Genomic DNA, 25,697 nt, shown 5'->3' with positions numbered 1-25,697 from the left:
ATCAATTTCTCATTTCCAGAAACCTAAAAAAAATTGAATACATCTACCCAGTATTTGATTTAAAACATTTTATATCAAAACAATTTTTAATTTAAAGCAAATAGAGTGAAATTTTATAATAAAAAAATTGTTCCGCCAGCTGAAAAATACATGATAAAGGATGAGAATACCTAACGCCTTGGGAAGAAAACAATGTAATAGCAAGAAGCTCAGTATATCACAATAATGAATATTAAACAATCAATCAACAGAAAGTCACTTCATTTTTTGGCTTTACTATAAGACTGGTGAATAGCTTCAGCTGGAACCTTTAAGGAATTTAAATCCGCATTCAGGGTTTATTTGCCTCGCTAATACATTGAACAAAGCCGACATCTGAGATCTCACTCGGCATAATTTAGAAATATAACAGAGGGTAGTAAAGCATGCACACTGAGCATTCAGTTGTGCTGAATATTTAGATAATATATATAATATAATTTTAATTTTAGATTTTCTACAGGAAATACGGTCCAATAAAACAATGTGCAAAAGAGCTACACAAATTGGAGATTATTATGCTTAAGTCAAAGAAATGCCCACTTTGGTCATGCAAATTTCCATGATTATCATACTTCTTACTCATTTCCTATTACTCCCCAACTTAACCATTAATAGTTGTATGTTTTTTTAATAAATTTTTACATTCATTCATAAGATTATAATTTTCTTCACAAATTCTTTCCTTTAAAATCTCTTCCCAATTTCTGTTTTCTTTCATCTATGCCTCAATTTCCTCATTTTAAATATGGATTATGTCTACTTCAGAGAGGGTTGAATGACACAAGGTTTATCAAGTGCCTCAACATAATACCTAATTTAAAAGAGGTGATCAATAGATATCAATTCCTTTCACCTACCTTTTGTTTAATAGTATCTTGTATTTTCTTCTCATTTCTTTTTTTTTTACATTATCTTAGGTCTCTTTTACCCCTTTCCCAGATTTGCACTAAATGTCATTATGTGTAAATAAGTATAGATTCATCTGTATATTCACATATATCTAAATATGTGAATTGTTAGATATTTAAATTTGTTCCAGAACTATAATACATTTCTTTGAATATAGATGTGAATATAGTATGTGTATGTGTGTGTGTATATATATATATATATATATAAAATTAAATGTCATATTGAAGATACAAAGGAGTTTGATACCTAATGTAACAATTTAATCTAGCCATATATAATATAATAAAACTATCAAAATGGTAGTTTAAAGTGAATGCAGTAGGAGCAGAGAAGAGAGAATCCTGCTTAGGAATAAGAGGAGAGGTTACATTCTAGCTGAAACTTTACAGGTGAGTCGGGCATTATCATGTGGATGTCATGGAGAGGAAAGCATTCATCTAGAAGGAACAACAGGAGCCAAAATTTAGTGAGGCAAATGCGCAGAATGTGTTTGGGCAGTTAATGGTAACAAGGCTAGAAAGATATGTCTAACTTGAATAAATAACACATATTTGAATGCTGGTTTCTTCAGCAAAAGAAGAAGTCACATCACCCTTACAGGAAAGATGATCTGTTATCAGTAGTATATGCTAACTCTACTTTCTTCACTGTCTCTTTATTCACTGCTCCTTAAGTATTGGCTATTCATCCGTGGAAAACTTCATTTCTGTACTCCATTTTTTCCTTTACACAGTTACTATTAGAAAATAATCTTTGTAAGGTACAGGTGAATCAAGTCAAGTTTCTGCTCAGAAATCTTAAATGGTTTACTCTATTGCCTATTAAGATACTCACTGACACACTTTATAAAGCCTTCCTCTATCATTCTTTTATCCATTCTTTCCTTTATTTGACAAACATTTATTGACATTATTGTTCCAGATGCAGAGAATGAAATGATAGGTAAAACACACACACACACACACACACACACACACACACACACACACACACACACAAAACCCTAAAGAAATTTACAGGAATGTGAAGAATTAGACACTAAGTCAGAATATGAGAAAGAAATTACAGTGAGATGTATTGGCTTTATATACCAAGCTGATGGCTTAGTAATTTGTATGTGTAGCCCACACTTTTCCTCTAAACTCGAGTCACATGTGCAGAATGTATAAAGCTATTTACTTGAATGTCCAACAAGTATCTAAAACAACAAAAAAGCCAGGCTTAATCTCCCATTCCTCTCCTATTCTTTTTTATCTCAGTGTACAATCATCCCATCCTCCTAGTAACTCAGAAAAATAGTTTAGACTCCTCCTTGACTTCTTTCTTTCTCTCATACCCCACATTCAATCTGTTACTCAATTATGTTGGCCCTATCTTTAAAATATATCCAGAATCCAAAAACTTTTCACGGTCTCCATTACTGACATCCTTATCTCAGCCAGTACTGTTTTTCAAAAGCCTCTTAACTCATTTCCCTGCTTCAGTCATTTGTCTTCCTTCAGTCTTTTCTCAACACCACAGCCACAATGCTCATATAAAATGTAAATCAGCATGTCACGCCTATGTTCAAAACCCTGCAACGACTTTCAAGATCCTGTATCATGCTCTCCTATCTGACTTTTAACACCACCAATTCCTCTCCTTTACTCCTTTCCAGCCATATTAGTGTCCTTCGTGACCATTTGTTAGCACTCTCTTGCCCTGAACATACCCATATATCTTGCCTGTATTTCCCCTGCTGAACTGTGGTTAAACAAAACAAAACAAAACAAACAAAAAAACACATCATCAATAAAACTTTATATGAAAACTATTTAATACTGTAATCTTCACTCCTAACTAAAATTTCTCAGCTATTTTTTCTGTTGTGTATTTCCTCATTTATCATTACACTTTTTAACTTACTGAATATTCTACTTATTTTCTCTCTTCCCACTAGAAAGTAAACTCCATAAGGGGAAGACTTCTGTCACAGTGTCAGTACCTAATATAGGATAATTTGTTGAATAATGAACACGTGTCTCTGGGACAGAGGGTAGTTGGGAGTGATGTGAAGAGTTTAGTGTTCTGCATGGAAAGAAAGTATGATGCTAGAAAAAAGGAAGGGGCAGGATGATGTAAGATCATGGGTACCATGATAATAAGCTTAGACTTTATGCTGTGGTCAATGGTGAGAAATGGCAGAGGAATGATTGGGTAGATTTACATGTCAAAGATCACTCTGAGAGCAGTGTAAAGAGCACCTTTGAAAAAAAAACAGACTCCAAGTAGAGATACCAACCAAAAAGGTTATTATGACAATTTCTCTTGTTACAGATCTTAATGTAAAAGCTTTCTATTTTTCCCCTCTCAGTATGATGTTAGCTGTGAGTTTATCACATATGGGCTTTACTGTGTTGAAGTATGTTCCTTCTATACCCAATTTGTTGATAGTTTTTTTTTTAATCATAAATGATGTTGCATTGTATCAAATGTTTTTTCTGTATCTATTGAAACGATTCTATAGTTTCTGCCTGGATGATCTATCCATGGCCAAAGTGGAGAGAAGTCCTCTACAACTATATTGCAGTTAATCTCTCACATAAATTCTAGTAATATTTGTTTTATGAATCTGGGTGCTCCAGTGTTAGATGCATGTATATTTATTACTGTTATATCCTCTCACGGAATTGATCCCTTTATCATTATATAATGACCTTTTTGGTCTCTTTTTATAGTCTTTGCCTTAAAGTCTATTTCATCTGATATAAGTATAGTTATTCCTATCCTTTTATGGCTGCATTGGCATAAAATATCTTTTTCCATTACTTCATTTTCAATCTATGTGAGTCTTGATAAGTGGAGTGAGTTTCCTGTAGGAAGTATATAGTTAGGTCCTATTTTGCTATTCAGCCATTTTGTATCTTTCAATAGAAAAATTCAGTCCGTTCACATTCAATGTTATTATTAATAATAACCATTTTATTACTTGTGTACTAGTTATTGTGTGACTCCTCTCTTCCTTTATCCTTTCTTACTACCTTCTTTTGCATTTATCTTTTTCTGCTAGTATTTTTTTAGGGTACCTATTATAGGTTTTTTTTTTGTTTCTGTTTACCATGAGGCTTACAAAGCCTTCCTATAGTTATAATGATGTTATTTTAAAAGATAATAACTTGATTGCAAAACAAACAAAACTGTACACATTAATTCCTTTCTACCACCATTTTGAATTTTTGACGTCACAATTTATATTTATATTGCCTATTGCTTAAGAAATTGTTGTAGTTATTATTTTTTAATAGTTTGTCTTTTAGTCTTCTTAGTAAAGATATAAGTGGTTTAACATACCATGACTAAATATTAGTGCAATAATCATGATAGCATCCTTTTCTTTCCATTTTAAAACTCCCTTTAGCACTTCTTGTATGTAGGTCTGAAAGTGATAAATTCCCTCAACTTTTGTTTGTTTGAGAAAGTCTTATTCTCCTTCATTTCTTAACATAGCTTTCCTGGATATGATATTCTTGGTTTACATGATTTTCTTTTTTATTTTTTTTCCAACATTTTGAGTATATTGTCCTACTCATTCTTGTCCTGTAAAGTATCTGCTGTTAGGCATATTGGAGCTCCCTAGTATATTATTTGCTTATTTTCTCTGTTTTCGGGATCTTCTCTTTGTCTTTGACTTTTGAGAGTTTGATTATAATATGTATCGGGGAATTCTTATTTGAGTGGAATCTAATTGTTGACCTTTGACCTTCCTGTATCTAGTCGTTTGTACATTTTTCCAGGTTTGGAAATATTTCCGTTATTGTTTCCTCGAATAAACTTTCTAGCCCTGTCTTTCTCAGTTCTCTCTTTAATTACAATAACTCAAATATTTGTTCTTTTGATGTCATTATAAATCCTATAAGCTTTCTTTATTCCTTTTCATTCTTCTTTCTCCTCAGACTATGTATTTTCAAATTATCTTCACGCTTACTGATTTTTTTTCTACTGTGTGATCAATTCTGCTGTTGATGCTCTTCATTACATTTTTACATTTCAATCATTCTATTTTTCAGTTCCAGGATTTCTGCTTAATTTTTAAGAATGATTTCAATCTCTCTATTAAATTTCTCTGATAAGTTTCTGAACCGATCTTAGTGTTTTCTTTAAGTACGTTGAACTGCCTTAAAACAATTTAGGAATCTTTGTGAGATCACACATCTCCATCGTTTTATGGTTGGTCTTTGGCATGTTATTTTGTCCATTTGGTGAGGTCATATTTCCATGAATGTTCTTAATACTTGTGGACATGCGATGATATCTACATGCTGCAGAATTTTGTATATCTTTTAGTCTTTGCAGTCTAGCTTTATTTGTGCCTATCTTTCTAGAGGGCCTTCCAGCGTTTCTAAGCAGACTGTCTGTAGAGTTCCCTGAGCCTGTGACTATTGTACCCATCTAGAGAATACTCTAAGCCCAGGCTTGCTGCATGTCTTGCAAGGACTGAGGTTGACATAGCTTTCCAGCCCAGAAAGACATGGGGAAGATCCAAAGAGAACACTGGAGCTATGCAGGAACTCTGGCCAGAAATCAGAGTCCAGATGACTGTAAATCTCAGATGGGTGCGCTTCCCAGCAGGCCTCTGTATAAGACTGGAGTTGAGATTAGGCCTCTGGGTATATCCTGTGGAAAGCAGGCTGATAGGCTAACTCGTTGGCTCAGACAGGGATGTGTAAGCCAGCAGGTCTCTGTACAAGTTGGGGTAGTTCCTCAGTCACAACAGGAGGGGCCAGAGCTGATATTAGGCTCCTCAAGATCTGCTGTGAGATGGAGCCTCATGTGTCTATCATGATGGCTCAGATGCGCACACATCTCCTAGCAGGTCCCTGCACTGAAAAGACAGGTCCCCAACTGCTGTAGAAGAGACTAGAGCTGATACTAGTACCCTAGGGATCTGCTATGGGATAGAAGCTGGAGAGACATGTCTCAGCTCAGAGGGGTACATGTCACTCAGTAAGTCCCTGTACAGTTAAGATTGCAGCAGAAGAAGCCAGGGCTGAGACTGGGTCCTCTCACTATCTGCTGCGGGACATAGGCTAGCATGCCTATCACACTTACCCAGACAAATGCATGTATCTTTTGTTAGGCATATTGAGTTTGAGGGATTCTGTGGAATTATCCAGGTGATGTTTCTTATTAGGCCGCTGGAAATATAAGAATAAAGCCTATAGTAGATCTTTGAGTGAACGATGTAAATTTTGAAATCATCAATATATGAGAGATAGGTAAAATGGTATAAGCAGAGGAGACCACTAGGGAATAATGGATAGAATCAGAAGAGTAGAAGACATTGCTTAAGGCAAAACAACTTTTAGTGGTTAGAGAGAGAGAAAAAAAAAAACCTCAAGAAAGAATCCCAGAGTTACAAGGAAACCCAGACATTTACAAAGAAAAGAGGCTTAATGATATCTGGAATGTACATGGCACCAAGTACGAGTCTGTTAGGATGAGAAAACTGCACGTCTGTAATATCATTACACATCTCCATTAATCATCTTGTTATATACTGAGTCTTTTTCAAACTTCAAAATGTTAAAAATGTACCTGTATACTCCACTGAAGGGAAGTAGCATTCAGATGGGCTTTCAGTGAGATGAAGTATAAATTTTTCAAGTAATTCTACTAAGGCTATAATAAACAAGAGAATAATTAGGATATTAAAGGTCAGAATAATATGTGACATTGCATCCTTAAATCACAGAACTAGTATATAAAAGTCATCTAAACTTCACAGATACACTCTAAGGGAGTTCAATTCAAATGCACACTGTTTTAGTATTCATAACACTGTTTCTGATGCAAATTAAACTTTAATAGCTTAGCTGAGAACCTATTCAACATAAAACTGAAAAAGGATCTTCTGTTATCTTTAGATCCTCTAAGAATTATTTCAGAATTTGCTAAATGATTTCAAAACTGAAAGTATCACTAATTATGCTATAATACCTTTGTTCTTTATGCATAACTAAAAAAAAATATTAGTGGGTTCTAAGGCTAGGATCAATGCATAGCTCATTCAAAATCAGGACATATTATATGTTTTACATGCTTTGCAACTGATGGTATCTATTCAAGGCAACCAATATCAAAAGAAGGCTTGACCTAGCTGGCTTGGAAGTGATAAAATGGTTATTTTCTAGGCTGGTTTGATAATGCCACTAGGCTTGCATCTAATGCCCTTGAAATGGATATGAACAGGTACAATATAATTAATATGCAACCCAGAGTTTGTTGTGGGTTTGAGTTTTTTGTTGTTGTTGAAAATAAATAAATTTGTAGAGTCAATGTTATGCTTTAAATAAGAAGTACACTTTACTCACTATGTAAAATTGTCCCTTAATTATAGCCAGGATATTAACTCTAACCTACATTAACTAAATGAACCCTATTTCATATATAAGTACATTTTAAGTATGTAATTCTTGAAGAAAAATTAGTGTTCAATGGGTGAAAAGTCCAAAATCAAAGAGGAATAACATATGCTTTTCAGCAGTTGTAGCTGACAAGTTCTATCTCATAATATTTTAATGGCTTAGGACAAAAATGAAATGATTTTATTCATTGAACTCTATTCATATGATGATTTCAAAGCTAAATGAGTATTAAAAGTATAAGAATCCAGTCGTCACGGGTCAGAAAGGACATCAGTATTGTAAGCTATTTATGTTTATAGTTGCTTAGACCGGTTCCATCTTCATGTGTAGACGTAAATTTTGCCATACTTATAAAAATCTTTCAAAAGTCTTTCTTCTATGAATTAACAAATTAAATAGGCCTCAGGTGAGAGCATTTAAATTCTATGTGTATAAACTTCTTTCTTTATAAATCACTTAATACTGTCTCTTGAGATTATAAATTTTGCAGAAAGAACAATGTCTTCATGAAGTTCAGATATAATCATTCTTAAATAATAATTTAAGATGCAAGATATACATTAGTAACAAAGATTATACAGAAAGACACTTTTACAACTCTAAACATAATGTAATAATGTAATCATTTTTACTTCAGCACAACCATGTTTGCTACATGCTATGTATTTAAGTAAAGTGCCTTAGTTAATGGGAAAAGACACAGCATATTGCTAAGCAAGTCTGAATCCTGTGCCTGAGATTAGGTCAGAAATACAGAAAATTCATTACATCTGTGAAAGAACTACATACAAAATAATTTGATACTTAAGAGTCACATGACTAACCGTATACATAGCAAGCCACACTATTTTCTGACAATACTGATATTCAAACATAATGTTATTAGATCAGTATATTAGAGGCTTAGAGATGAACTAATTCTATATTGCATAGGTAAAAATGACATTTACTAAAGTACTCCCAGAAAGTTCTAGATTTCTACTGATGCCTATTTATTCATTTTGCCCAGCAACCCTTAAATAGCAACATATATTTTTAGGTATTTTGAGGGATAGGCTATACTCATGTAACGATGCTAAAAATCGATCTATATGTGGTAATTGAACCTATGACTCTTATCTCATTAGTACATCTTTCTAACCAATTGTAAGTGTAGCTGAATTACATAATTACTAAAGTGGCTATTTATCTCAGTATGACCAACAGCCTGTCAACCCACTGAAAATTCCATTAACTCAAGGAAATTAATTCATGTCACAAAACAATCCCTAACTTTAAAACAAATTAACTCTAGGATGTTACTATCCAGAAAGTAAACTACAGAATATTCTTTCCTCTAAAGTGAATTTTTAAATTTTAAATGACAGATCTGGAATTTCTATAGAGGGTTTTAAATTATGGGCCTTCTCCCTTTACTCATATCTATTTCCTGGGGTAGGAATATGACACAAATAGACTATGAAACCAAAATTTATAATATTTATATACTAAGAAGAACATGTGGGTTTTCTGCCGAGAGAAAACTAAGGCAGACCGTTCAAGGATACTTGAGTATTGATTCTGCTTTCTCCTTGGGCTTTGTCATCTGCTATGGTCTGAATGTTGGGATCTCTGAAAATTTCTTATGTTAAAATCCAATACATACCCAAAGAGATAGTACTCAGAAGTTTTGCCTTTGGGAAGTGAGTAAGTCATGAGGGCTCTGTCCTCATGAAAGGAATTAGTGCCCTTATAAAAGAGGCTGAAAGGAGCTGTCCTTCCCTCTATTTCGCCATGTAAGGATGTAGTAAGAAGGCACCATCTTTGAAGTAGAGAGCAATTCCTTACAAGACACTGAATCTGCTGATGCCTTGATCTTGGTGTTCCCTGCCTCCAGAACTGTAAGAAATAATTTCCTAATGATTATTCATTAGAAATATTCTCCAGTATTTTGCTTTAGCAGCCTGAAGAAACTAAGATATCATCACAACAATAACTGACTCCAAAACTAAGACAGCTCCATGCTTTGAGTACCCATACAACCATTCTGTTTTTCACTTTTAGTATAGTATTCAATAAAGTACACTTTATTATAAAATAGTTTTGTGTTAGATATTGCCCAGCTACAGGATAACATAAGTATTCTGAGAACATTTAAGCTAGGCTAGGTTAAGCTATGCTATTCAACGGGTTAGGTGTGTTAAATGCATTTTCAACTTATGATGCATTTATCAGGATGTAACTTCATTGTAAGTTGAAGAGCATCTGTATAATATTGTATTGAGTGAAATGTCCAAAAAAAAAGTATAGTTTACATTGACTGATTTTGATTAAAAATAAAAAGTGATAATATATGAAGGATGAAATTACAGGTAAATTTTAGTTCTGTATTTTGCTTATTTATAATTTCTGATTTTCCAAAAAATAAACACGTTAGATAATTGTCCAGTTGCTAAATGATGAATACTTAAAGTAGTGGCAGAGGATATGAATGAGAAAGAACGAATTAGAGACAGACTTAGGAATAGCATCTGTAAGACTTGGTGACTAAGAGGACAGGTATAATTCAGGGGACAAAAGGAAGAAGTCAAGGAAAAGGTTTCTCCTTTCAATGATTGAGTAGATTACTATTGGTCATAATCAGAAAAGAGAAAGCAACAGGAAGAACATACTTCATTTTATACTCTCGATGGTATCTCACACAGGAAAAACCTAAAGATTGGGAGCACTAAAATTTAAACAAAGGGGACAGTAGGATTAAATTACCAGAGCAAAATAAACTTAAATATAACCAAAGGTAAATTAGAAATCACCATATTCCTTTTTAAAAAAGAAGACTGTTATATAAGAAGACTTTTTATAATTATGAGTAATTATGTGGAATCACCTAATGCTCATTGCTGGAGACGAGATTTTCCCCTAACACTATGTTCCATAAAAAGGAACCAGAAACCCTTAGACTCTATTTTTAAGAGTATCAAAGTAATGAATAGGCAGGGTGCAGTGGCTCATGCCTGTAATTCCAGCATTTTGGGAGGCTGAGGCAGTTGGATTACCTGAGATCAGGAGTTTGAGATCAGCCTGACCAACATGGTGAAACCCCGTCTCTACTAAAAATACAAAAATTAACTAGGTGTCATGACATGCGCCTGTAATCCCAGCTACTCAGGAGGCTGAGGCAGGAGAATCACCTGAACCCAGGAGGCGGAGGTTGCAGTGAGGCAAGATTGCACCATGGCACTCCAGCCTGGGTGACAGAGCAAAACTCTGTCTCAAAAACAAAACAAAGTAATAAATAACTGAGGTCAAGACTTGTGGAAAGTGCCCCAAGACACCAAGATTCCAAAGAGAACACAATTTTAATGGTAATGTTCTACATGTTTGTCCTGTTTCAGAGGAATGAATAAGAGTTAAAACAGCTGGTATTTCTCTTTTGTCTTAACTATCCCTGCTAGAGATAAACTCAGAACTACATACACATTTAGTTCTTGTGTTTAAACTGAACATCATTCCAGTCTCCTGCTTTCTTAATTTGTTGTGCAAATTAAGAGTTTATTTTAAACTGTACAGTCCACAGTTTATATTAAATATTCTCTATTATTCAATCAATGTTAAATATATACTTAGAATAGATATTTTATAAATATCTGGGGGGATAAAACATAGTTTAACTGCTCATTTCATACTCAAACTTTGGAGAACAATGTTTAATTTCTAAGCCATAAATATATAACATTATTCTCTGGAAATATTCCTCCAACAACTAACAATACAAAACTTTTCTCTGTTTCCCATTTTAAATTTTGGAACAAATGACACAAATATGAAAACTATAAAGCATTGCTGATAAAGTACACAATACTTTTAAATTACAGTTTTCAGGAAATCTAGCTTACACTGACATTAGAACTTTTTTCTCAGTACTTCTTTTTACTTTATTCAGAATAAGTAATGTTAATTTAAAAAATGATTTCAGAAAACAAATGCACAAGTAGATAACTGAATACAAATAAACTTGTTTGCTAATTTAGAAAACATAGCTGTTCCCTTAAAACAACATTTCTTTAGTATATATAATAATGTTGATTAAAAAATCAATAAAATTTCTAAAAAATATAGCAATATGTCATACTTAGGTAAAAACTGGTAAAACCAAGCAAATTGCTACCTAGGTAGAGGTAGTGTTCTAATTTTACTCACCAAGACTGTTTAGACAGTTCCAAAAAAAAAAGAAAAGAAAAAAAAGCAATGCTTAGTAGTGCCTCAGATTTTAATTTGTGTTCTCTTAAGTTTCTCAGAAATCAGCGAACTTCTGGAATTAGCATTATGTTTCCTACATATGCCAATACTCATCTTTAAGAACCACAGATTCTATGAATATAATTTTCATACATAAGAAAACGCAAAATGTACTTACCCTCTCCACTGATTATATCAGGTTTGGCTTTCATCATTTTGCAAAATTGTCTTCGGCAGTTTACTATCCATTCAGTTTGTTTATCAGATATTCTGAGGCATAATAAAAGCTTGCCAAGATCATTGTCTAATCAGAAAGATAACATATTATATTATTATAATAAGACATGCTAGATATACTGAAAAATTATTAATGTTAACTATGCAAACAGTTGAAAATTCCATATGGAATACATATGGCTTTCAAAAGAAAACAGATATTCTTCTGTAATTACATCTTATACCATTAATTGTTTGTTACATGCATTAAAAGTTCACAACAATGAATTACTGAATTATTAAAAGCTCATACAATGCATTGTGATATATAATCATAATTCTTGAATAGCCTTTTTCTTATATGAATATGGCTCATTACTGAGTATCTGTTTTAATAGACAGCATGAACCTTAAAATTTCATTACGTAGACTGACAGGAACACTAAACTCATTCCTCATGTACTTTCAGATACAATTTTTTATTTACTTCTTTAAAAGCAAAAAAAAAAGTGTAAAAAATCTTTAGTCAATCATTTAGTTATTCATCTTGGAAAAAATCTGCTGATGAAGGAGTTAAAATACGCTATTCTGGCATCTTGATTATTTAAATTGAAGACACTTGAAAAACAGCAAGTGCAAGATCACATTGACCTTCTTGGTGTTTCTCTAGGAAGAAAATGAAATTTTCATGTGAAAGACACTCTCTATACTGAAGAAAAGACAACATATTTACCATCAAGGATGAGAAGTTGAGACCAGAGAGTACTTTGCAAACCTCATTAAAATGACTTATCTTTTAAGTCTCCCACATAATTTAGCCACATTTTCACAGTTTATTATTCTTTGTTCAACTCAGTATACAGGTAACTGCTTCTTTGAGTCTTCATTTCCCTATGAGAACTCTCATGCCACATAAAACTTGTACTATGCTTTTCTCCTGTTAATCTGTTATTTCAATTTAACTATCAGATCCTGCTGGGACCCAAAGAGGATGGAGGTAGAGATTTTCTGCATATACACTGAAGATCATGAATAGGGCTAAAGAAAGTATTTATTGCTAAAATATAACTTTTCTTCTAAGTGAACTCATGAATACATAGCAGATTCCATTTAATTACGTAGCTTTAAAGGTACTAATAGCCATGAGACTTTATTTTTAAAAAAAAATCAATGAATAATATAGTAAATGAACAATTAAGTGTTGTTAAAAAATATGCATATGTATTCATATAGACATATATATATGTAAAAATTCAAAGGAGACAAAAGAGGCAAAGATGTTCTCTTATTTTCCAGAATAAAATGGGAGAATCGGCAGCCAAATTAATTCATAGCTTGTTCTTTACCACTTCTCTTGAAAGAGATTTTGGGGATAAAAAGAGAACAAGAACCTTTTGAAATTATAGGGTTAAAGGTTTAATTGTTTCTGCTCTAAATTAGGGTATGGGAACATTAACACTACAAAATCATCTACCTAAGCTCTATTTTAGGTTAATTAATCCCACTAGGAAGACACCAGTGGTCAACCTGATACTTGAGAGGGTTTCAGCTAACAATGTCTTACTTTTTTCTTAAAAAAGAAAATTATAATGATGAAAGCAAGTCTTAATTCTTCCAGGTTTTAAAAATCAAATAAGCTTTCCAGCATAATACAACTATTTAAATTTAACTTTTCAGCCCAATTTTTATAAAATTCCATTTACTACATACAGAAGTCCTCCTGTGTGGATAAAGACAGTATCACTGCCCTCATGAAAGGCACATGTCATATATATGCATGTACATGTGTGTATATACATGTAAACAAACAGAGAATAATATTGTAATCAAGGCATGTCACTCCTGTGATCTAAAATTTCAGTGTTATTTAGCCCTAAGAAAACTGCTATGTATTACTGCATGATCCCCATGATTATCATATATAAAATCACGATTTTTATAAATATTTCCCTATTTGACATTTAGGTCAGAAAAAGCCTTTTTATATCAAACCTACACACATACTCTCTCATACAAACACATGAATACACAGATACATACACCAAACACATGTGGACTCACATAAATACATAAAGCAAAAAGTTGTTTTGTTGAAAGCATATGTAATTCTGATATTCAGCACTAATTTGTGGTCTTTGAATACCAAGACTACAATGACACATTTCACAAATAGCCTCAAACAGAAGCAATAGCTATAGAAAAATTATCAAGCATTAAATCAAAAGAGAAAATGATTCTTTTAATAAAAACACTTAAAACTATAAACTCATAAAATTTCAACACAGCTAACAATTTTATTGAAAATTATGGTGCGAGGTTGTTACATATGTATACTTGTGCCATGTTGGTGTGCTTCACCCATTAACACGTCAGAACCCGTCAATTCATCATTTGTATCAGGTATAACTCCCAATGTAATCCCTCCCCTCCCGCCCTCCCCAGGGATAGGTCCCCGATGTTGATGTTCCCCTTCCCCGAGTCCAGTGATCATTGTTCAGTTCCACCTATGAGTGAGAACATGCGGTTGTTTGGTTTCTGTTCTTTGTGATAGTTTTGCTAAGAAATGATGGTTTTCCAGCTGCACTCCATGTCCCTACAAAGGACGACACTCATTCCTTCTTTTATGGATGCATAATATTCCATGGTGTATATGGTGCCACAATTTCTCTCATCCAGTCTGTCACAGATGGACATTTGGGTTGATTCCAGTCTTTGCCATTGTGAATAGTGCTGCAATAAACAGTACTGTGTGCATGTGTCTTGTGTAGTAGAATAATTTATAATCCTTTGGGTATAAACCCAGTAGTGGGATGGCTGGGTCATAATGGTCATCTAGTTCGTAGATCCTTGAGAATTGCCATACTGTTTTCCAATAAATGGTTGAATTAGTTACATCCTACCACAGCGTGTTCCTATGTTCTCTGCCACCATCCTCTCCAGCCACCTGTTGTTTCCTGACTTTTTAATGATGCATTTATACTGGTGTGGATGGTATCTCATTGTGGTTTTGATTTTGCATTTCTTCTGATGCCCAGTGATGAATGAGCATTTTTTCATGTGTCTGTTGGCTTGTATGAATTCTTCTTTTGAGAAAATGTCTGTTCATATCCTTTGCCCACTTTTTGATGGGGTTGCTTTTTTCTTGTTATATTTGTTTTGAGTTCTTTGTAGGTTCCCTGGATATTTAGCCCTTTGTTCAGATGAGTAAATCTGCAAAATATTTCTCCCACTGTGTAGGTTGACTGTTCACCTTTGATGGTAGTTTCTTTTGCTGTGCAGAAGCTCCTTTAGTTTAATTAGATCCCGTTTGTCAAATTTTTTGGCTTTTGCTGCCGTTGCTTTTGGTGTTTTAGACATGAAGTCCTTGTCCATGCCTGTGTCCTGGAATGCGTACTACCTAGGTTTTCTTCTAGGGTTTTTATGGTATTAGGTCTAACATTTAAGTTTCTAATCCATCTTGAAATTAATTTTCCGTATAAGGAGTGAAGGAAAAGGATCCAGTTTCAGCTTCTACTTATGGCTAGCCAATGTCCCAGCACCACTTATTAAACAAGGGAATCCTTTCACCATTTCTTGTTTCTCGCAGGTTGCTCAAAGATCAGATGGCTGGAGGATGTGTGGGTATTATTTCTGAGGACTCTGTTCTGTTCCATTGGTCCTATATCTCTGTTTTGGTACCATACCATGCTGTTTTGGTTACTTGGTAGCCTTGTAGCTATAGTTTGAAGGGTCAGGTAGCGTGATGCATCCAGCTTTGTTCTTTTGACTTAGGATTGTCTTGGCAATGCGGACTCTTTTTTGGTTCCATATGAACTTTAAAGCCGTTTTTTCCCATTCTTGTGAAGAAACTCATTGGTAGCTTGATGGGGATGGGCATTGAATCTATAATAACCTTGGGCAGTATGGCATTTTCACGATATTGTCTTCCTATCCATGAGCATGGTATGTTCTTCCATTAGTTTGTGTCTCTTGATTCACTGAGCAGTGGTTTGTAGTTCCTCCTTGAAGAGGTCCTTTACATCCCTTGTAAGTTGCATTTCCTAGGCCATTTTATTCTCCTTTGAAGCATTGTGATGGAAGTTCATTCCTGATTTGGCTCTCTGTTTATCTATTCACTGGTGTATAAGAATGCCTGTGATTTTTGCACATTAATTTTGGTATCCTGAGACTTTGCCTGAAGTTGCTTATCAGCTTAAGGAGATTTTGGGCTGAGACAATGGGGTTTTTCTAAATATACAATCAGTGTCATCTGCAAACAGGGACAATTTGACTTACTTCTTTTCCCTAAACTGAACTACCCTTGATTTCTTTCTCCTTGCCTGATTGCCCTAGCCAGAACTTCCAACACTATTTGGAATAGGAGTGTTGAGAGAGGGCATCCCTGTCTTGTGCAGTCAGTTTTTCAAAGGTAATTTTTTCCAGTTTTTGCCCCATTCAGTATCAATATTTAGGTTTGTCCATAAATAGCTCTTTATTATTTTGAGGTACTTTCCTATCAATATGGAATTTATTGAGCGTTTTTAGCATGACGGGCTGTTGAATTTTGGTCAAAGCCTTTTCTGCATCTTATTGACATAATCAATGCTGGTTCTTGTCTTTGGTTCTGCTTATATGCTGGAGTTACGTTATTGATTTGCGAAATTGGAACCAGCCTTGCATCCAGGGATGCACGCCCACTTGATCATGGTGGATAAGCTTTGTTGATGTGCTGCTGAATCCATTTGCCAGTATTTTACTGAGGATTTTTGCCCTCGATGTTCATCATGGGATATGGTCTAAAATTTTCTTTTTTGTTGCTGTCTTGCCAGGCGCTTTGGTATCAGGATGATGTGGCCTCTAAAATAGTTAGGGAGGATTCCCTCTTTTTTCATTGATTGGAATAGTTTTCCCAGAAGGAATGGTAACCGCTCCTCCTTGTACCTCTGTAGAATTCAGAATGTGACTCCATCCTGGTCCTGGACTTTTTTTGGTGGTAGGTATTATTATTGCCTCAATTTCAGAGCTGCTATTGGTCTATTCAGGGATTCAACTTCTTCCTGGTTTTAGTCTTGGAAGAGTGTAAGTGGTCCAGGAAATTATCCATTTTCTTCTAGATTTTCTAGTTGATATTGCATAGAGGTTTTATAGTAATTCTCTGATGGTAGTTTGTATTTCTGTGGGGTCGCTGGTGATATCCCTTTATCGATTTTTTATTGCGTCATTGAGTTCCTCTCTCTTTTCTTCTTTATTAGTCTTGCCTAGTGGTCTGTCAATTTTGTTGATCTTTTCAAAAAACAACTCCTGGATTCACGATGATTTTTTGGAGGTTTTTTGTGTCTCTATCTCCTTCATTCTGCTCTGATCTTAGTTATTTCCTGCCTTCTGCTAGCATTTTTGAATGGTTTTCTCTTACTATCTCCGTTCTTTTTAATTGTGATGTTATGAGTGTCAATTTTAGATCTTTCCACTTTTCTCTTGTGGGCATTTAGTGCTATAAATTTCCCTCTACGCACTACTTTAAATGTGTCCCAGAGATTCTGTATGTTGATATCTTTGTTCTCACTTGGTTTCCAAAGAAACATCTTTATTTCTGCTTCAGTTTGTTATGTACCCAGTAGTCTTCAGGAGCAGGTTGTTCAGTTTCCATGTAGTTGAGCGGTTTTTGGAATTGAGTTTCTTATCCTGAGTTCTCAGTTTGATTGCCTGTGGTCTGAGAGACAGTTTGTTCATGATTTCTGTTCTTTTACATTTGCTGAGGAGTGCTTTACTTCTAATTATGTGGTCAATTTTGGAATAAGTGGGTGATGTGGTGCTGAGAAGAATGTAATATTCTGTTGATTTGGGGTGGGAGAGTTTATAGATGTCTACTAGGTCCGCTTGGATGCAGAATGCAGTTCAATTCCTGGATATCCTTGTTAACTTTCTGTCTCGTTGATCTGTCTAATGTTGACAGTGATGTTGAAGTCTCCCATTATTATTGTATGGGATCTAAGTCTCTTTGTCAAGTCCGTCTAAGGACTTGGCTTTATGAATTTGGGTGCTCCCTGATTGGGGTGCATATATATTTAGGATAGTTAGCTCTTCCTGTTGAATTGATGCCTTTACCATTATTATAATGGCCTTCTTTGTCTCTTTTGATCTTTGCGGGGTTAAAGTCCTATTTATCAAGACTAGGATTGCAATCCCCGCCTTTTTTTTGTTCTCCATTGTTTGGTAGATCTTCCTCCATCCCTTATTTTGAGCCTATTGTTGTCTCTGCATGTGGAGATGGGTCTCCTGGAGTACAGCAGAACAGGGGGTGATGGTCTTGACCTCTTTATCCAGTTTGCCAGTCTGTGTCTTTTAATTGGAGCATTTAGTCCATTTAGCATTATAAGGTTAATATGTTATGTGTGAACTTGATCCTGCCATTATGATTTAACTGGTTATTTTGCTCGTTAGTTGATGCAGTTTCTTCCTTAGCCTCCGATGGTCTTTACATTTTCTCATGTTTTGCAATGGGCTGGTCCCAGTTGTTCCTTTTCCATGTTTAGGGCTTCCTTCAGGGTCTCTTATAAGGCAGGCCTGGTGGGTGACAAAATCTCTAAGCATTTGCTTATCCTGTAAAGGATTTTATTTCTCCTTCACTTATGAAACTTAGTTTGGCTTGGATATGAAATTCTGGGTTGAAAATTCTTTTTCTTTAAAATGTTAATATTGGTCCCCACTCTCTTCTGGCTTGGAGAGTTTCTGCCGAGAGGTCTGCTGTTAGTCTGATGGGTTCCTTTGTGGGTAACCCGACCTTTCTCTTCATGGCTGCCCTTAAGATTTTTTCCTTCATTTCAACTTGATGAATCTGGCAATTATGTGTCTTGGATTGCTCTTCTCGAGGATATCTTTGTGTGTTCTCTGTATTTCCTGGAATTTGAAAATGTTGGCCTGCCCTACTCAGGTTTGGGGAAGTTCTCCTGGATGATATCTGAAGAGTGCTTTCAACTTGGTTCCATTTTCCCCCTCACTTTCAGGCACCCGCAATCGCGTAGATTGGTCTTTTTACGTAATCCCATACTTCTTATAGGCTTTGTTCATTTCCTTTTTCTCTTTTTTCTTTTTGGTTTCTGCTCTTTTCGCTTCAGTTCATTCATTTGATCCTCAATCACTGATACTCTTTCCTTCCAGTTGGATCGAGTCGTTACTGAAGCTTGTGGATGGTCAGGTATTTCTCGTGTCATAGGTTTTCATCTCTGTCATTTCATTTATGCGCTTCTCTGCATTAATTAGTCCTAGCTGTCAATTCTTCCAGCTCTTTTTTTCAAGATTTTTAGTTTTCTTTGCACTGGGTACTAATTCCTCCTTTAGCACTGATAAGTTTGATGGACTGAAGCCATCTTCTCTCATCTCGTCAAGGTCATTCTCTGACCGAGCTTTGATCCGTTGCTGACGATGAGCTGTGCCCTTTGCAGGGGGAGATGTGCTCTTATTTTTTGATTTCAGCTTTTCTGCCTGCCTTTTCCCCCATCTTTGTGGTTTTATCTGCCTCTGGTCCCTTTGATGATGGTGATATACTGATGGGGATTTTGGTACAGGGTGTTCTTCCGTTTGACAGTTTTCCTTCTATATAGTCAGGACCTCAGCTGTAGGTTGTGGAGATTGCTTGAGGTCACTCCAGATCCTGTTTGCATGGGTATCAGCACAGAGGTTGCAGAAGATAGACATTGCTGAACAGCAGTGTACCTGTCCTGATTCTTACTTTGGAAGCTTCCTCTCAGGGGTGTAGTCCACTCTGGTGAGGTGTGGGTGTCAGACTGCCCCTAGTGGGGGATGTTCCCAGTTGCTACTCAGGGGTCAGGGATCATTGAGCAGGCAGTCTGTCCCTTCTCAGATCTCAAACTACGTGTTGGGAGATCCACTGCCTTCATTCAAGCTGTCAGCAGAGTCGTTTGGTCTGTACGGTTTCTGCTGCTTTTTTTGTTGTTGTGTTTAGCTGTGCCCCTGTCCCCAGCGGTGGAGTCTACAGAGACAGGCAGGTTTCCTGAGCTGCTGTGAGCTCCACCTCAGTTCGAGCTTCCCAGCGGCTTTGTTTACCTACTGAAGCTCAGCAATGGGCGGGCGCCCCTCCCCCAGCCTCCGCTGCCTGCTTGGCGGTTAAATCCGCAGACTGCTGTGCTTAGCAATGAGCGGAGCTCCGTGGGTGTGGGGACCTCCCGCCAGGTGTGGGTATGAATCCTCCTGGTGTGGCCCGTTTGCTTAAAGCAACAGTAGTGGGGTGGGGTTACCCGATTTTCCAGGTGTTTGTGTGTCTCAGTTCCCCTGGCTAGGAAAAGGGATTCCTTCCCGTTTGCGCTTCCAGGTGAGGCAATGCCTTCGCCTGCTTCCAGCTCTCGACCTGGTTGGCTTGCAGAAGCTTGACCAGCATCCGATTGTCCGGCACTCCCTAGTGGAGATGACCCCAGTACCTCAGTTTGAAAATGCAGAAATCACCGTTCTTCTGTGTCGCTCGCGCTGTGGAATTGGAGACTGAGCTGTTCCATTGGCCATCTTGCTCGCCCCGAAAATTATGTTATTGTTAACAAATTTTTTTTTTTTTTTTTTTTTTTTTTTTTGAGACGGAGTCTCGGCTCTGTCACCCTGTGCTGGAGTGCTGTGGGCCGGCATCTCAGCTCACTGCAAGCTCCGCCTCCCAGGTTCACGCCATTCTCCTGTCTCAGCCTCCCGGGTAGCTGGACTACAGGCGCTGCCACGTTCGCCGCTAGTTTTTGTAGTTTTTAGTAGAGACGGGTTTCACCTTGTTACGCCAGGATGGTCCCTGATCTCCTGAACCTTCGTGATCCGCCGTCTCGGCCTCCCCAAAGTGCTGGGATTACAGGCTTGAGCCACCGCGCCCGGCCAACAAAAATTTTTAATGTTAAATGTATCTTGACAAGAATTAGGTAAAGATTTAATTCAACATTATTGAAATTGAATTTTTATTGTTTTCATTTAAAATATCCACATTACATATTCCCAAGAATAAAATACCTAGAGCCTAATAAGAAACACTAGTGACACACGATTGCAAAGACAATACAGTTTTTTCATCTTTGTTTCCTCCTCTACTTTCTTTTCTACTCATGTGTAACTCCATCTTTTAACTCCTTCAAAGAAAGGATGTTACTACCTCCTTCAGAGGACATCCATATAGCCCTTTCATAGGCTATCTTCTATTTATAAGTCTGTTTTCTTTTTACTCCTCCCTCCTCTTGCTCTCCATTTTCTCTCCTTTCACACTTGCTATTCTGTTTTGCTTTCTTATCATCTCATTCTAAGGAAAAGAACACAAGGCATTATAATTGTAAACAGCACCGAGGCAGCATATGTGGTATGCGCCTGAATCTACCAGTTGGTAGACAGCCTGAAGGACCCAGTTTAGATAGCTGGAAATTGGATTTGAGGCAATAAAGAAATGCTGAGCTGAAAACAGGCTGACTAAAAGACTGTTAGAGAGACAGCTTTGTACCCTGCTATATTATAATTCTGGCTACTCTTCCCCCAGCCAACATAGAGAGTATATGCTTTACAGTTTGCATTCCTCAAAGTTAAAAATATGAAGTGATGTGATATGGTTTTAACTGAAAAACATGTATATCTGTGACACTACTGAGTTTGAGGGGAACAATAAACAATTCCTTTATCTTCTCCAAATCTGGGACCAACTGAGAAGCCAACAGGTATAGATAAACAGAGTTTAAAGTTATCAGTGTTAGTATACAAACAGCTAAATTAAGCATCATTGCTTGCATCTACTGCCACATGGCCTTGTAGATGTCTTCCCTGAACTGAGTACCATAAATCTATTCAGCCATAGACAGAGACAATCAAAGGCCTCTCCTGACTCTTCTTCCTAGAAAAAGTGCAAAAATAACCTAAAGACTGGCTAAATTAAAAGTGCAGCCTACAAGTAGGCTAGCCCACGACCTTCTATTCCTTCTTCCAGATTTAATTATCAACCATTCCCCTTAACTTACGCAGAATCAGTAAGGAAGTCCAGGGAGAGGCCAATGGTACTACTCTAGCAAAGGCCCTTTGATATGGAGACATGAGGTAAGGGAAAATGAAAGCTCCTCCATAATAGATATTTTAGGCATATGACAATTCTAAATTAGTGGCTGCGAGTATATGAATAATACATAGAATTCCATATTTCCCAAAATTTATACATGGAACATTTCTATATTTATAATCAGGGAAAAAAGAATATTTTAAAAAGTTTTGCCTCTGGCCATGATGGAGGAACTAGGAATAGACTTGCCTTCTGCTGTAAACAACCAGACTGGATAAAATATATCAAACAACTGTTTTCAGACATTAGCCAATGGGCAGTGCAGGACTGTAATGTTTGAGAAAAGGGAAACCAATCAGGTGAGCTTTATGATTGTCCACTATCTTCTTGGAGGTTTTGTTGAATTAAGGAGACAGATGTCAGATTTCAAAGAGATTAAAGAGGCTAAAATTTGTGGATTAGAATACTGGAGAGAAAGAGCTCTAGCAAACTGGTTAACTATTTGTCAAGTTGGCTGCTGATTGATCAGCTGTGGAGACTAAGGGTGAAATTTCACAAGGCTGAGCAAGCAACAGCTGGGGGCTATAAACTGAATAATTCCCAGAGCATACCTAGAGTTACAAGATGTCCAAGTTCCAAACAGAGTGGAGAGTACTAGTTAATTACCTGGGTTTTCCAGAGGTCCCAGAAAGGTCATATCTTGGTAACATGTAAAATCAGTCATAAAGGAAGGCAATTATATATCCACCATAACAAAAAAATGGAAGTACTGAAAGTAAAGTTGATCCACAAGTAACTTAGCTGCCTGCCAAAAAAAGTCCACCACTCCTTAAAGAAAGACGATAAAATCTAGCACTCAGTGTAAATAAGGTCTAATGCCCTCAAAAACTCCACTAACATGAAAAAGGAAGAATGTGACTCACAACTTGAAGATACATCAACTAACAGATTAACAGACACAGATTCACCAAAGACTGAAATGAGCAAGGACATAAAAGCAATTATTTTCAAGGATTTAAAGAAAATACAAACCAAAAGTAGATGTTTAAACAAACTGTAGTTTTTCAATACTGCCATCTCAGTAAAAAGAGACAATTGAATGGGACATGCAACAACCTGGGTCAATCTCAAAACCATTAGGCTAAGAGAAAGGAAACAGGTACAAAGAATGTATTCTATGTAATTCTATTTGTATGAAATGCTGGAACAGGAAAAACGAATCTTATAGCAGTGGTTCTCAAGTGGACATGGTTTTGCTCCCCAGGGAACACTTGGCAATTTCTATAGACATTTCTGATTGTCACAACTGAGAAGAGACAGGGAGAGTTTTACTGGCATGAAGTGGATTGGAGCCAGGGATGCTGCTAAAAAATCCTACAATACACAGGACAATCCCCCCGGCAAAGGAAAGCAAATTACCCAAAACATTAACAGTGCTAAGATTGAGAAGCCCTGACTTATAGTAAAGAAAAAAATTAATGGTAGCGTGCAAGTGGGTGGAGAGAAGCTGACTGCAAAAGACAAAGGGAATTAATGTGGGATCATGAAAAAATGTTCTACATTTGATTATGGTGGTGGTTATCTGTGTATAAATATTTCTAAACATTCAAACTCCTTTCTTAAAACAGATGCATTCTGTTGTATACAGAAATTTTATTATATACACATGTGTATGGAAACAAGTATGTGTATAACTAAAAGTTACATAAGCGTTTGAAATTAAGCATATTAGTATGTTACTAAAATATGAGCAGTTATAGTTCATAATTTGTTATAAAGTTTATATCAGAACTCACTGAGCTTTAATTAAAAGTATATGAATGTGTAAAATGATTCCCTTACAAGAACTCTAATGACTATACTATGGTAAAGTGTTTTAAAGTATACATTTTAAAACTCCTCATTAATATGTCCTGATATGAGGTTCTGACTGTTTTCTGAGTGAAATACAGGCTCCTGTAATGAAATGAACATTCACTTATTAGGACTAAATAAGAAAGCAATTTATACTTTATAGGTGATTAAATATAATAATCCCTTTTAAATTCACAATGCTTTATTTTTATAGCAACCATGTCTACATTCCTCTAAGAGTGCAGTATTATTTCTAGAGACAGAGTATAATAAATGATGTCTCAGTATATCCATTCTATATCCAGTTATGATAAAGTCACCATGGAAAACTACCAGTTTGTTTTCCCAAGAAAGGCTTGAAGTATCTAATGAGAAAGGTAGAGAAAGAAACAGTCTTCTCTATATTCTTTAAGACCACTATGATGTATAGACAACTATTAAAATTTGGAAGAAAGTAAAAAACAAACAAACAAACTAATCTGTCCTTACCAACACTGAGGAAAAGAAAACAAAAAAGAAAACATCAAGTTTCAAGTTTAAAAAATCGACTGATGATAGTTGAAAATATTTCAAAACTCTGAAATTCTTTGTTAGGGTAAGCATTATAATCTTTTATATTTGGGGATATTATATAATTATTTTCTCAGGTCATATAGGAACAAAGATTATATTAAAAATGTAAGATTATTATAGATAATGTAGAAAGACAGACTATACAGAAAGAACATCTGTACAGTTCTTTCATTTCAAGGGGAGCAAAACAGTAAGGTCAATATAAATATAAAGGAAAGCATGCAATCTACACAGAAAACGTTTAATAATTTCTTTCTAGGATGTCAGTCACTAATTTTGAGTGCCTAATTATAACTGACATTTCAAAAGGGAGAAAAGGTAAAATAAAGACTTCATAAACTAGCAAGAGTTTCCTAGGCTTAATTTTGATAGCCAACCTTATATTATCATGAAGTTTATTTTTGTGTTTCTACTTACCTTGTCTTCCTCCATTTAGATTGATGCAGTCAGCATTTCACTTTATTACCATAATAAGCAAGGAAAACCTTGGAGTGGTCTCTGAGAAGCAATTCTACAGAAAACTAATACAAGGAATTTAGGTATCATTCCATATATAAATTTGGGAGTATCCAAATTCTGATAAGTCTCTATTTTGTGTGAACAGCTGTGGATTAAGGTATGTCATCTATATCTTACATACAGCATTCCCTATTTTGGATTTATCATCCCACTTTTGCTTTTCATTAATATTTGATAACTAAGCATTTACTAAAGGAGAAATTGGTGGAATAAACAAATGAAGAATTACTCTTCCCTTGTCATCCTACTGCACCTACACTAGTAGAAGATCTATTTTCTCTGCTATAGATAAGTGTTTCAAATATGACAGTAAAAATACATGAAAACTCAGTTTGACTTATCAAAAGAAAATACTTATTCTGATTTTCTAGTCATCTTAATAGCTGCAGCTCAAGATTTACTACAGAGGGGAAAATCCATATCTCAGTCATACTACCAGCTTCCTTAGTTTATAGGTTGATGTCAAATAACAGTCAATTAACTTTATCTGCAGAAAATAAACCTTAATTCCAAGGTTAGAAACAGTAAGAAAAGTAAAAAGCATGAGAAAATGTCTGACTTGACATAAAGGCCTAGATAAATATTTGATAAAAGACTATATCAACAAAAAGTATTTATAGACTAACTATATGTGTAAGACAAAATACAAAAGGCTTTTAAAATAAGCACACACAGAGGGGCGGCGCAAGATGGCCGAATAGGAACAGCTCCAGTCTCCAACTCCCAGCACAAGCGACACAGAAGACAGGTGATTTCTGCATTTTCAACTGAGGTACTGGGGTCATCTCACTAGGGACTGCCGGACAATCGGTGCTGGTCAGCTGTTGCAGCCTGACCAGCGAGAGCTGAACCAGGACGAGGCATTGCCTCACCTGGGAAGCGCAAGGGGGAAGGGAATCCCTTTTCCTAGCCAGGGGAACTGAGACACACAACACCTGGAAAATCGGGTAACTCCCACCCCA

The 25,697-nt window shown here is 35.9% G+C and overlaps 1 protein-coding gene across 1 annotated transcript in view; it reads right to left on the bottom strand.

Annotated features, from left to right (window-relative positions):
• TBC1D32 (TBC1 domain family member 32) overlaps positions 1 to 25,697 on the bottom strand; it is a gene marked incomplete at its 3' end in the record, with an annotated part of 224,148 nt that overhangs the window by 7,622 nt on the left and 190,829 nt on the right. Inside the window, exons 28-29 of the mRNA XM_017848884.1 lie at positions 11,755 to 11,880; positions 6,529 to 6,612 (exon numbers count right to left, since the gene is read on the bottom strand). Of these exons, the coding sequence (XP_017704373.1) occupies positions 6,529 to 6,612; positions 11,755 to 11,880 (210 nt within the window). The remainder of the gene's footprint in view (positions 1 to 6,528; positions 6,613 to 11,754; positions 11,881 to 25,697) is intronic.

Source organism: Rhinopithecus bieti, unplaced genomic scaffold (genome assembly GCF_001698545.2).
Source record: "Rhinopithecus bieti isolate Rb0 unplaced genomic scaffold, ASM169854v2 scaffold_30957, whole genome shotgun sequence".
Classification (NCBI taxonomy): Eukaryota; Metazoa; Chordata; class Mammalia; order Primates; family Cercopithecidae; genus Rhinopithecus; species Rhinopithecus bieti.
Note: the sequence above shows the minus strand (reverse complement) of the source record. Positions and strands in the feature narration are given on the sequence as shown.